We start from the raw sequence: 14398 nt of genomic DNA, 5'->3' as shown, positions 1-14398 counted from the left end.
ATTGCTCCTCTTCTGTCCTGTAGCACCTTGGGATTTGGCTGTTGCCCTCCATTTGAACCACTGGGCTCAGTGGATCTCAAATGGCTTACTGCCAAGACTGTGTTTTTCTGCTCGCCATTGCTTCCGCCAGAAGAGTTTCTGATTTAGGGGCTCTCTCTCGTCGTTCCCCATTTCTAGTTTTTCATAGGGACAGGGCAGTGCTTCGAACTCGCCCTGGGTTCCTTCCTAAGGTGGTCTCTAGTTTCCAAATTAATGAAGAAATTATTGTGCCGGCCTTTAATTCCCCAGACCTCTCGGCAGGGGACGCCTCATTGGACGTGGTACGTGCCCTCAGGATTTATGTGGATCGTACCGGTTCTCTCCGGAAATCGGACTCCTTGTTTGTTCTATATGGTTACCACAAGAGAGGATGGCCAGCCAATAAACAAACTTTGACTAGATGGGTTCGCATGACTATCTCTGAGGCTTTCATTCATGAGGGCCTTCCAGTCCCGCCCTCGGTTACTGCTCATTCTACTCGGTCTGTGGGCCCTTCGTGGGCAGCTAGTCGTGGTGCCTTGGCTGTACAGCTCTGTAAGGCGGCCACGTGGTCTTCTATCCAGACCTTTTTGAGGTATTATGCCTTTGACACCTTTGCCACTGAAGATGCTTCCTTTGGGCGGCAAATTCTCCTTTCTGCACAGGACCGTCCCCGCCCTTGAGGGTACTACTTTGGGAATCCCCAAGGTTTCCTGTGGACCTTCTATGGACCCTGAAGTAGAAAAGTAGAGATATTTTTAAGAACTGAACTTATCTTTTTCTATGAGGTCCATAGGGTCCACAGGGCACCCACCCTGACACACCTGTGCTTCAGATGGGCTTCGCTCTGGTCACCGGTTTTCCATCTCCTTCTGTGTGAGAATATGATTCTAGAGTGTTCCAGACTTTCTTCTCTCTCTTAGCCTCCTCCGGGCTATGGCTTGCTACGTAACTGAGGAGCTTACAGCCCGGGGGCGGGGTGTAGATGGAGGCCCTGTTGTATCCTGGGAGAAAAATTTAACTGCGTGGTGCGCGGATATCTTCGCCGTCACCTATACCCCAAAGTTTCCTGTGGACTCAATGGACCTCGTAGAAAAAAAGATAACAAAGGTAAGTTCTTACCATATCTCTACTTATCAGCATCTGCGATCCGAGTGCTGCGTCCGAAGACGCTATATCAGATCAGGTCAAGATTGCTGCAGTAATTGCCCATCTGAGCTGATGCTTACTCAAAATGAGAAATGTACCTGTTCAGCAGGGGTCAGGAAGTTGTGCATCAGAAGATGCAGACCCTGGCCCCTGCACTTCCAGAAAGTGGGGGAGACACCCCCCCATTTCTGGAAACTTAGGCCAACCACGCCCCGGTTCCTCCTGTTGGGGCATAGAGTGCAAGGACGCAGGACTAGTTCTGCACACGTGCAGAACAGGACCTGTGCATGCGCAAACCCCCAACAATCGGAGATGTACGTAAACCATCGGGTTTGTGTACATTCTTGAATCAGGCTCTGTGTTTGGATAATTACATGCTTTATAAAGATTTTTTTTGGCTTATTGCTTACACTATCTGGGGTCCAGAGCCCTTAAACCTGCATGTTAATATAGGGGTCTGCACTTTTTTTTTATTTTTTATTTTTTTTAAACATAACTCATTGACTACTTCCATTCCTGCCTCTTGTCCTGAAACATTGAGTCCATCTCTGCCGTTTCATCCAGCTTGGTAATAATTGATAACTGCATTTTTCTACCTTGATTACATTATATCAGAAGGTCCCCCCACAGTGCAGATAGGAGGGGGGATCTGGCTTACAGACACCCATTATACTTGAATAAAAAAAAAAAAGAATAAAAAATATTTTTTAATATTAAAGTAATGATATTACAAGACATAGGTCCACATACGTTTTATTCTACTCGTCACCTAATTCCACGTCAAAGGTAAAACTTGGGTCACTTGTGCTTGTTTTTCTTGCTAGCTTTATAGCATCTGTAGATAAAAATATTGCTTTATTCGCCCTTCATACATGAAAACAGGTTGTTAATAATAAAATGTATTGTCTGGCTGACTTCAGAGTAACAAGAGTGAAAGCTGTGCATAGTGCTCTAGTGATCTGCAGATTTGCTGAAGGGTTGCAACATCTGCTTTGATGCGTTCCGTCAGCATTCATGCAAGGTGTCTGCTAAACAGAGAACTAAACACTAACTGCTTAGCGATGAGCACTTCAGTCAATCAAAGCTTAACCAAAGGGAAATGTTTTTCCTTATCATATGGAGCAAACAACTCTTGGCTTTTTAGCAATGTTTTGATTTACAGTTTATTTTATCCAGTTCGATTTATGTTTTTATACATGTAAGCATTGTACCTTTTTAGTCACAAGTGGAGAACTCATGTCATGGTTGTTCTCTGTGTAACCAAGCATAGATTATTTGATTTAACAGCTTGGCTGCCAGCATAAGATGGTACATTTTGTAAACAAGCAATATATTATGTATTCATAAATAGTTGTTTAATATACATCATATGAAAACATTGTTTAATAACATTAAGAAACCAGGAGCTCAGTATATGTAATTAAAATGTATGTATTATGGAGACATTTAAAATATACGCATTAGGCTCAAACATTGGACGTAATGATTGCCTGGTGGTATGAATATGATTTACTTTCAAACATATTGTGTGTAAATTATTTTTTATTCACTATTTAGTTGTGCAACATTGGTCACCTCTTGTATTTATAATATATAGATATGTACATACTTGTCTACTTTGCATAGCTTCCTTCCAGGTGATCCCAGTAGAGAGGTGCAAGGGGGTATTTTGGGGATGTGGTGGGGTGATGGCGCTATTTGTGTCATCGCCACTTCAATGCCATGATTTGTGCCAGTGGGCAGGAGGGCAGAGTCATGATTACACTAATTGCATCATTAAGTCCCCACTGGGGAGTGTGTGTGTGTGTGTGTGTGTGTGTGAATTTATATTGGATATTAGTAGATATAAAAGTCCTTTATTCCAACGCCGTTACGGGGTTAATCCCCCGTCTTCAGGGACAGACAGTGAAGAGGGGGATTAACCCAGAAACGGCGTTGGAATAAAAGACTTTTATATCTACTAATATCCAGTCTGCTGAATGCCGCCATTACTGCATTTCTATTTTCGGGTGCCATCACCCTGGGAGGGCACCGCAGCATTATTAAATATATATATATATATATATATATATGTATGTATACACACACACACACACACACGCACACGCACACACACACAGTCGGGTCCATAAATATTGGGACATTGACAGAATTTTCATATTTTGGCCTCTATTCACCACCACAATGGCTTTGAAATGAAATAAACAAGATGTGATTTAACTGCAGACTTTCAGATTTAATTTGAGGGTAATTACATCCAAATCAGGTGAACGGTGTAGGAATTACAATGGTTTCTATATGTGCCTCCCACTTTTTAAGGGGCCAAAAGTAATGGGACAAACTAAACAATCCTAAATCTAACTTTCACTTTTTAACACTTTGTTGCAAATCCTTTGCATGCAATTACAGCCTGAAGTCTGGAACGCATAGACATCACCAGACGCTGGGTTTCATCCCTGGTGATGATCTGCCAGGCCTCTACTGCAAATGTCTTCAGTTCCTACTTGTTCTTGGGGCATTTTACCTTCAGTTTTGTCTTCATCAAGTGAAATGCATGCTCAATCGGATTGAGGTCAGGGGATTGACTTGGCCATTGCATAACATTCCACTTTTTAGCTTTAAAAAACTCTTTGGTTGCTTTTGCAGTATGCTTCGGGTCATTGTCCATCTACACTGTTAAGCGCCGTCCAATGAGTTCTGAAGCATTTGACTGAATATGAGCATATAATATTGCCCAAAACACTTCAGAATTCATTCTGCTGCTTTTGTCAGCAGTCACATCATCAATAAATACAAGGGAACCAGTTCCATGGCAGCCATACATGCCCACGCCATGACACTACCACCACCGTGCTTCAATGATGAGGTGGTATGTTTTTGATCATGAGCAGTTCCTTTCCTTCTCCATACTCTTCTCTTCCCATCACTCTGGTACAAGTTGATCTTTGTCTCATCTGTCCATAGGATGTTGTTCCAGAACTGTAATGGCTTTTTAGATGTTGTTTGTCAAACTCTAATCTGGTCTTCCTGTTTTTGTGGCTCACCAATGGTTTGCATCTTGTGGTGAACCCTCTATAGTCACTCTTGTGAAGTCTTCTCTTGATTGTTGACTTTGACACATATACACCTACCTCCTGGAGAGTGTTCTTGATTTGGCCAACTGTTGTGAAGGGGTTTTTCTTCACCAGAGAAATAATTCTTCTGTCATCCACGACAGTTGTTTTCCGTGGTCTTCCGGGTCTTTTGGTATTGCTGAGCGCTCCGGTGCGTTCTTTTTTTTTTTTAAGAATGTTCCAAACAGTTGATTTGGCCACACCTAATGTTTTTGCTATCTCTCTGATGGGTTTGTTTTGATTTTTCAGCCTAATGATGGCTTGCTTCACTGATAGTGACAGCTCTTTGGATCTCATATTGAGAGTTGACAGCAATTGATTCCAAATGCAAATGTCACACCTAGAATCAACTCCAGACCTTTTACCTGCTTAATTGATAATGAAATAACGAGGGAATAACCCACACCTGTCCATGAAATAGCTTTTGAGTTGATAGTCCCATTACTTTTGGCCGCTTAAAAAGTGGGAGGCACATATTGAAACTGTTGTAATTCCTACACCGTTCACCCGATTTGGATGTAATACCCTCAAATTAAATCTGAAAGTCTGCAGTTAAAGCACATCTTGTTTGTTTCATTTCAAAACCATTGTGGTTGTGAATAGAGGCCAAAATCTGAAAATTCTGTCAATGTCCCAATATTTATGGACCTGACTGTATATGTGTGTGTGTGTGTGTGTGTGTGTGTGTGTGTGTGTGTGTGTGTGTGGATATATATGTATATCCAGTCAAAAGTTTGGACACACCTTCTCATTGATTGGTTTTTGTTTATTTAAATTATTTTCAACGTAGTAGATTAATACTGAAGACATCAACACTATGAAAGAACACACATGGAATTATGTTGTAAACAAAAAAAGTGTTAAACAAATCAAAATGTTTTATATTTTAGATTCCTCAAAGTAGCCCCCTTTTGCTTGGATGACACCTTTGCACACTCTTGGCATTCTCTCAATCAGCTTCATGAGGTAGTCTCCTGGAATGGTTTTGAATTAACAGGTGTGCCTTGTCAAGAGTCAGTATGTGAAATTACTTGCCTTCTTAATGTGTTTGAAACAGTCAGTTGTGTTGTGCAGAGGTAGGGTTAGCACACAGTGGACACCACTATTTGGCTACTGTTGTAATCCATATTATGGCACCAACCACTCAACTCAGTAAAGAGAAACGACAGTCCATCATTACTTTAAGACATGAAGGTTAGTTGATACGGAAAATTTTGAAGAACTTTGAATGTATCCTCAAGTGCAGTTGCAAAAACCATCAAACGCTATGATGAATTTGGGTCTCATGAAAGGAAAGGAAGACCCAGAGTTACCTCTGCTGCAGAGGATAAGTTCATTAGAGTTACCAGCCTCAGAAACCGCTACTTAACAGCACCTCAGATTAGAGACCACATAAAGTCTTTACAGAGTTCAAGTAGCAGACAAATCTCAACATCAACTGTTCAGAGGAGACTGCGTGAATCAGGCCTTCATGGTCGTATTGCTGCAAAGAAGCCACTACTAAGAATGAACAACAAGAAGAAGAGAGTTGTTTGGGCCAAAAAACACAAGGAATGGACATTAGACCAGTGGAAATTTGTACTTTGGTCTGATGAGTTCAAATTTGAGATTTTTAGTTCCAACCGTCGTGTCTTTGTGAGATGCAGAGAAGGTGAGCGGATGGTTTCTGCATGTGTGGTTCCCACTGCGAAGCATTGAGGAGGAGGTGTGAGGGTGCTTTGCTTGTGATACTGTTGGTGATTTAGTCAAAGTTCAAGGCACGCTTAACCAGCATGGCTACCACAGCATTCTGCAGCGCCATGCCATCCCATCTGGTTTGCGCTAACTGGGACCATCATTTGTTTTTCAACAAGACAATGAACCCAAACACACCTCCAGGCTATGTAAGGGTTACTTGACCAAGAAAGAAAATGATGGAGTGCTGCGTCAGATGACCTGGCCTCCACAATCACCCGACCTAAACCCAATTGAGCTGGTTTGGGACGAGTTGGACCGCAGAGTGAAAGGAAAAGCAGCCAACAAGTGCTCAGCACCTCTGGGAACTCCTTCAAGACTGTTGGAAAACCATTTCAGGAGACTACCTCAAGCTGATTGAGAGAATGCCAAGAGTTTGACTGGTACTATGTGCGTGTGTGTATGTATGTGTGCGTGTATGTATGTGTGCGTGTGTGTGTATATATATATATATATATATATAACACACACACGTTAGGCTCCTTTTAGGTTGCGTTCCTTTTATTTATAATTGGCTACAGATTCCATTTATTTGTAGATGCTAAGGAAGTCAGTAGGAATTGATTCATCCAGAATTTACTACCAATCATATGGTCCATTATACATTTTATAAGCGTCCTTCGCAAGATATATTTCTATCACCAATGGATATTAGAAGTTATTGAGGGGTTCTGTGACCATATAAAAGCACAGCACCATAACCTTATCATTCACCAAATTCAGTAATGTGCTTAAAGGATACTTGCATATAGTAATAATACTGTATATATAATGCATAGCTGTGATTGCGGACCATGGTGAACTATATAGATATATACACACACATATATATCTAGATTTATGTGTATGTATGTGTTTCACATGGAAAATAAAACAAAGCTGAACATTTGGTAAATCTGGCCATATTTTTAGATTAGCATGAACTCGTGTCACTTGATTGAACCTCAGTCATTTTGATTGAACCATCTCTGCGTGGATGTTTTGAAAACCTGGACCGTAAGGGGGTTTTGAGGAGCAGGTATGGGAAACCCTGCTCTAGGTGATTACTGATCTGAAAGTTTTAGTATATTTCGGCCCTTTGTTTGTGTAGGAGAAAATGTCATTCTTTGCGTTTTTGTAAAACATGTATTTCCCATAACCTTATTTACCACTGTGGCCTCTGTACAGCGTGATTTGGGTTATTGTCATTGAAAACTGTAGTGTTTGTCTTCCCAGTCACGAAGGAGTCTCTGTGAAGATGCCCTCTTGAAAATCAAAGGAGTCATTAGCTTTACATTTCAAATGGCCGTTCAAAGATGTGTGGTCCGAATCCGCTCAGACTTAAAAGCTGAGGTAAGAATTTGAGTCTGTAATTCAAAGAAATGATAGCCCAAACCACCTACATCCACAGTTCTCTAAGCGTTATTTGGAGTACGGATTAGATACTTGAAAATAAAAGTAAACAAAATGACATATCAGGATAACCTGTGCTGCGGAATGGCTATCGGTTTGTAGCGATATTTTTCTGCTGACAGCTGTTTTGTATCTTAGTGACTGCCATGTCAAGTCATCTGGATGTGTAATAGCCTCTGATACACCCTTTCACCTGCATTTAAGTGTACAGGGCCTTCTTTACTACTTGTAAACTTGACTTCAATGTCTCATTATCTTAGAGAGAAAATATGCTGAAACGCACATTGGATCATTCGTCTGTTATACCTGATCCAAATGGCCAGTATATAAAATATACTCCGGTATATCCAGCTATATATTCAGTTCTTACAAATGTGCCCTCATAAACCTCAATTGATTGGCTAATATATCTGCCAGTGTGTACCCAGCATTATATTATGTCACAAGCTTTTGACCACCCACTGCAATACACACAATGTGTGTGTGTGTTTTTTTTATTTATTTTTTTTTGGGGGGGGGGGGGGTATAAAGTAAATAATGTTCCAACACCTTGTATATTACCTTCATTATTTTGCTTGATTTCATTTTTGCGCTAGGCATTGGCAACAGCGATCGCATCTACCAAAGTGATGAAAGCACAGCAAGTAGTGAAAGGTGATACAGGAGAAGAGGTAGGATATGTGAGTGGTCTGGTCTCCGCATTCATTGTTTTTTAAGTGCTAACTTGTGAGAGTTGTTGTGTGACCTAAATATCAAATAATGATTTGCTTGTTGTCATTGAATATTGAGCTGCAAATATATTTATAATTCTAACTTACATTGTGTGTGATATTTGGTCCCATAACTGTAATCTAGATGATTGTGATTAATGTTATCCTATACTTGGTATGTTAATGATGAAAGAGCACTGAAAAGCATGATCTTTACAATTGTTATTGGGTAGTTATTTTGGTGAAAGTGTTACAATATACTGTGCAGTTACATCCTTTGTTACTCTATTATGACCATATTTGGGCACATTCTACACGAAAAAGGTTTCCCATAAAAATATATTTGATGCAGCTTATTTTATAGGACTATCGTACTGTCTCTCCTAATACATAAAAACAAGAAATGCAATAAAAATGCTCAGTATGTCCAGGTGTCTAAATCGCTATAGTGTTTCACCATTCACAAAACTACCAGGTGTTAAAGTGAAGAAAAACATTTTAATAAATCATAAAGTGATTATAAAAATGCCCCATCCGTAAATACTATACAAGTACAATAAATATGAAACCTCTATAACAGAGGTTCCCAAACACGGTCCTCAAGGCTCCCCAACAGTTCAGGTTTTAAAAAGATCCATGGTTGAGCACAGGTGGTAAATCAAATTTGCTAAGGTACTAATTAAATCACCCGTGGTCAAGCATGGATATATTTAAAACTTGGACTGTTAAGCTGGCCATACACTAGACGAACTTTCTTCCAATCATCCAACTAGTTTGTTGGTTGGAATGAAAATCCAGTATTGCATGGGAGCAAATGATAATCAGCCATGTGCTCCCAAACATCGGAAAACATGATAAAGGTCATTCACACAAGTTGGTTACATCTGTTTGATTTTAAAAATCTTGTCTGAACAGCAGCTTTCATCTGTGTTTGGGTGCAAATGGCTGATTGTCATTTGCTCCCATGCATTACTGGATTTTCATGTTGGATGGTTGGAGGACATTGGTCTGGTGTATGGGCCAGCTTTAGGGTTCCTTGAGGACAAAGTTTGGGAACCTCTGCAATATAGTGTAGATTTGTTTTCCCATGGAATGATGTGTAAATCATAATAAGGTCAAAAGAAACAATCTTTCACATTGATCATAATAAGTTACGTCCTACTCGTGTCATCTTTATAATGATTGGAAGGTAAAACGAGGCTTAATTATATGCCTGTGATTTGGAATCTTCCTCCGCTGTTGGAAGCTGGGACGTTTCTTTACCACACAAATGAGTAAAAAGGACAGAGATCCCTGTAAGGTCTTATATTACAATGTTACCAGTTGATAGGGGTGTGCATAATATGGTAGGAAGTAAAACGTTCCTATGCTGCATTAGTCCAGGTTTTGCTGAAGTGAGAGATTTTTTTGTTATGTTAATTTACAGAGAGATTTTCAGCTACCAAAAATGCAAAATAGGGCTCTTACCTTGGTGAGGGAGGGGGGTTGATCTCATTAGCAGAGTGATAGTACCAGTTACCTGTAGCTCAGAACCTGTTAGCAGAGTGCTGGGGTTCTGGGCTGAATGCACAATGGGATGTGCGAGTGGTGTTTAGTCCAACAAGTAACTTTACCAAGTGGAAGGTTTATTAACCAAGTAGAAACAGGTGGCGTTAGACACAGGGTTTACTACAGGTACAGGTTGCAGATATGGTGACAGATACAGCCGGAGCATATAGGGTATGCTGGACTTTGTAGTGTGCCAGCTAGTATTAGGGCATGTGCCCTGGTGGTTAGCAGTATGCTCCCTATGGTAAGCGGTGGAACACAGGGTATTGGGGCACACTGTAGGGACTTCTGTGGCTCTGTGGAGTGGAGAGTCACAGGGGCGAATCTAAACATCATGGATGCTAATGCAGAAAGATGCATGTGTTGGGAAAGAGCTACGACGAGTCTTAGTGTCGGCCATGAACAAAGGTAGTGCTGAGGGCTCCTCATCTAACAGATCTGACCTGTAATCTAATTGGCGTTGCTGTAAGGCGATGGGTACGTGATACCGGCGGTCAGAATTCTGACGACGGCATCCCGAAAGTATTAGGATACCGACACCTGTTGGTAGGTATCCTAACCCCCTCCCTCCCCGGTGCCTAAACCTAACCTCTCACCCCCGGTGCCTACCCATAACCCTCCCCTAGTGCCTTCTCCTAACCCTGCCACATACCTTCGGCATTAGGGTGTTCAGGAAGCCGTTTCCAGGATTCTGACCAGTATCAGGATTCCGGGGCCGGCATTCTGAGCGCTGGAATCCCCACGTTTACGATATTGACCGCATCCCACTGTAAGTAATGAGCAGTACAGGAGTCGCTCGGATACATTTTCCTTGCTGCAATTCAAACAGTACACAGCACAAGAAATCTGCAGAGAAAGTAGAATAGTATAGAGATTGTTTGGCATCTGTGCCATGCAGACAGCTGTAATTTATGCAGCATGAGGGAAAATTATGTGTGTGCCTTGTTTTCAATAGAATGTGGCTTGTTCCTTTTGTCAGTATATTTTGTAAGTATATAATAGCAGTAATAACAAATTTATCTTGATATTTACCATTTCTCTATTTTTTTTTAGTTTTCAGGCTACAATTTGAATGTTAATTCTGTAGTGTGTTGTGGAATCCTGATTCATTTTCGTTAATCTGACCTTTGCTGTCTAGTTCAGTACCACATTTCCCCATCACCATGCTCTCTCTCTCTCTCTCTTTATCCTTTTTTTCTGAAGTTGCTGGTTCCATTTCAAGACACCCCTGTGGATGTGGAGCAGAACACAGATTTACCAGACTACCTACCAGAGGATGAAAGCCCTATGAAGGAACAGGATAAAGCAGTGTCCCGTGTCGGGACACATCAGGACAGTGGAAGCAATTGGCTCAGCACTGCAGCAAACTTTTTATCCAGATCCTTCTACTGGTGACATGGGCTCACCGAGTACAGACTGCCACAAGAAATATGTCAATCATCCCAGTGAAGTGCAATTTGCAATAAAATACTACACATAAAAAGTTTAAAATCATACAAATTATGCTGTGTTCCACACGTACAGTAACCGAACTTGTAAAGCAACATCATGGATAAAGGTCACAGCGTGTTGCTTCTTTCTATTATGTGTTGCCTCACTTTGTAAATGGGTCCACCCTTTGCTATTGCTGTCATGTTATAAGCCAAATACTTGTGATAGTGAACACTCATAAGGGTCTGGTTCAGCCTTACGGTCACTGGTATGTTTAATACACAGGAATTTTTTCATCACCTCAATACTCAGGACCTTTATCCTCGTTCTGATTAGTGATACGTGAATGAATGCCTTTTAAGAAACGTTGGGTTATATATATTCTTTGCCTTATAAGAAGTATTTTTCTGTGGTACTCACTGTTATCAGCAACACCACCGTATTTTTTTTTTATTTTTTATTTTTATTGTATTTTGTCACAAAAAATGGAAACTTTTTTTTGTTCATGCCTTCTACATCACAGAGAAGTTATGGATTCATCCATGTTCTGATGCAGGCTGAGTGTCAGGATAAACGGAAGGATTCCAAACCTATACATGTAATCAAATCCACATTATTACTTCCTTCAGCACGACAACTTTAGTTGTGACTGAAGTTGCTCTTATGTAAGAATCATGTTAACAGCTAGTATTGAAACCACCTAACTGAATCCTGTATGAAACATGAACAGAGTTGCAGTGTTTGACATCTGTAGTGGTCTTGAACAAGCTAAAAGGGTTAATCGGCTGTTCTATTGTAATAAATAAGAACCACTATTGAGGAATAAAATAACAATTATACTTGTTCCATCTGTTGCCTGCAATACCGTGGTGCCAGTTTTCTTCAAAGAGCTTATGATATCCCTTGAAAGACGTACGTACATTCTGTCCCTCTCTGTTTACGATAGTAGTGATTTTATATTTGCAAACGTTTGTAATGAACAAAAAAGGTGAGGTGTACTGTTTTAGATGTCCTACGGACAAGGAATTGTGTCGCACACTTGAGTTAAGCTTGTGAAATGGTTATTGGAGCCCTAGGAACCTAGTTTGTTTTGCAAGGTGCTGTGCCTGTCACAGGTCCATGGGAAAGTATGGTGCCTATTTGGGTAATAGAGTACTAAAATCCTGATTAATGGCAGCAGATGCCATGAAAGCTATTGGTCATCTGCTGTGTCAGGTATATTATACATTTGTGGATACCATGATGATATTCATGTTCGAGAATATTATTTGAAGATATCATGCATCTTTATGGGTATGAAACAAATGAGCAGAACTCATGCCAACCCACGTTTTGAGTGATTCAATCGGTTCGATTTGAATGTTTCAGGCAGCTTTACTGTCTCTACATACCTATAATGCGACATTTTTTATTTAAAGTTATCACAACTAAATAATTTTCCTTTTAAGTATTCAGATTTATTTAGGTTTTGTACATTAAAATGGAAAAAATATGGTTGTTCTTAAAGCGGAACCGTCAGATGCACATACAGTGGAAGCAGCCTATTAATTTGCTTTCAAATATTCTCTTCATCAGTCCATTAGGAACATGTATTTCAGTGATAACACTATTTCCTACGGAACTGGTTCTAAGAAATATTGGTTCAGCCTACAAAATGGCTGCATCCACTGCGTGTGACAGGACCACTTTAACTGGCACTGTAATGGGTCCATGTCACCTCGTGCAAATCGGTCTTCTGGCATTACTGCAAACTGTCTGTATTTAAAGCACATATGAATCTGTATTTGGCTGCAGCATCAGTAATGGGTATGTAGTAAAAGTGTGCAGAACTTTGGGTTTTGGGGTTGATTATTGACCATTTAATCCTGCCCTTCCTTTTCTCCACCACTGACTGCTTCACCCTTTTCCCAAGTAGTGTAGTATAACAGAATCTTGAAAGATAAAGGGTTATATTTACAGATTGTCTGCGGTTTTGTCCGCAGAATTTAAAACTGCAATAATACTAAAATTGACGTTTTTAAATTCTGCAGGCAAATCGCCGACAATTGGCACTGTTGGAAATCCGTTACTTAGTAAATATAGCCCCCAAGACCAATATGATTAAAGTTGTGTGTGTTCTGTATTATTTTCCAGACAGAATAAATCACATAGGGCATTGTGAAGCGCATACAGCTTTGTTTGTAATTGCTTACTGAAACATACTAGTGCATTGTTAACCTTTTTTAGTGTTTTAAAATAAAGATCTGTTAATATAATGCTACCGTGAAATGAGCTGCAAGTTAGTACTCAAACTGCTACTGGATATTTTTGTTCCTAATATAAACCTAATCGGGCAAAAAAAAACCCCAGTATAAACGCACATGTTAAAGAGAAATGCTTTCTACAAAAATGAATTCTTTAAGAACAACCTTAAGCAAATGTTTTGAATGCCTGTAACATCTTCCAGTAGCCATGTGTCTTGTGAAGCTGTACGGATACATCACCACCGTTTGCAGGAATGCACATCAGCCTTTTTTTTTATATTCCAGCTATTATTTGTGCATCATCTAACTAGTGGTAATAACTATAATAATCTGATATTTATTTTCGTTCCTTTACAGTCACCAAAAATATGCATTGTCTGCTATTGCTGCTCTAACAGTGGCAGCAGCCTGTAAATTACATTTTGAAATATGTTGTGTAAAATAAAAAATAAAATTCTACTGGTCTTGTGGTTGTTTTTTAGTATTGGTATACTGAAGTAAAATGACAAGCATTTCATAAGTGTCAAAGGCTTTTATTGACAATTACATTAAGTTTATGCAAAGAGTCAATATTTGCAGTGTTGCCCTTCTTTTTCAAGACCCCTGCAATTCTCCTTGGCATGCTGTCAATTAACTTCTGGGCCACATACAGACTGATGGCCGCTGTGGGTTTTTGTTTGTCCACCCACCTCTTGAGGATTGACCACAAGTTCTCAATGGGATTAAGGTCTGGGGAGTTTCCTGGCCATGGACCCAAAATTTTGATGTTCTGTCCCCCTAGCCACTTAGTTATCACTTTTGGCTTATGGCAAGGTGCTCCATCATGCTGGAAAAGGCATTGTTTGTCACCAAACTGTTCTTGGATGGTTGGGAGAAGTTGCTCTTGGAGGATGTTTTTGTACCATTCTTTATTCATGGCTGTGTTCTTAGCCAATGGAGTGGGCTCACGCACAATTTTGCCTGAGAAGCAACCCCACACATGAATGGGCTCGGGATGTTTTACTGATGGTAAGGACTGATGGTAGCTCTCACCTTTCCTTCTCCGGACAAGCGTTTTTCC

At 40.3% G+C, this 14398-nt stretch overlaps 1 protein-coding gene across 5 annotated transcripts in view; it reads left to right on the top strand.

The window, feature by feature from the left end:
- Window positions 1-13797, top strand: part of ARMC1 (armadillo repeat containing 1) — a 37219-nt gene extending 23422 nt beyond the window's left edge. For 2 of the 5 annotated variants that reach the window (XM_088469327.1, XM_088469328.1), the window contains exons 5-7: window positions 7215-7346; window positions 8003-8086; window positions 10868-13797. In XM_088469327.1, coding sequence (XP_088325453.1) covers window positions 7215-7346; window positions 8003-8086; window positions 10868-11059 — 408 coding nt within the window. In that variant the 3' untranslated portion in view covers window positions 11060-13797. The remainder of the gene's footprint in view (window positions 1-7214; window positions 7347-8002; window positions 8087-10867) is intronic. The other 3 variants (XM_088469330.1, XM_088469329.1, XM_088469331.1) reach the window with 3 other exon arrangements.
- The last annotated feature ends 601 nt before the right edge of the window (window positions 13798-14398 follow it).

Source organism: Taudactylus pleione, unplaced genomic scaffold (assembly GCF_031769625.1).
Source record: "Taudactylus pleione unplaced genomic scaffold, aTauple2 ptg000090l, whole genome shotgun sequence".
Lineage (NCBI taxonomy): Eukaryota > Metazoa > Chordata > Amphibia > Anura > Myobatrachidae > Taudactylus > Taudactylus pleione.
Note: the sequence above shows the minus strand (reverse complement) of the source record. Positions and strands in the feature narration are given on the sequence as shown.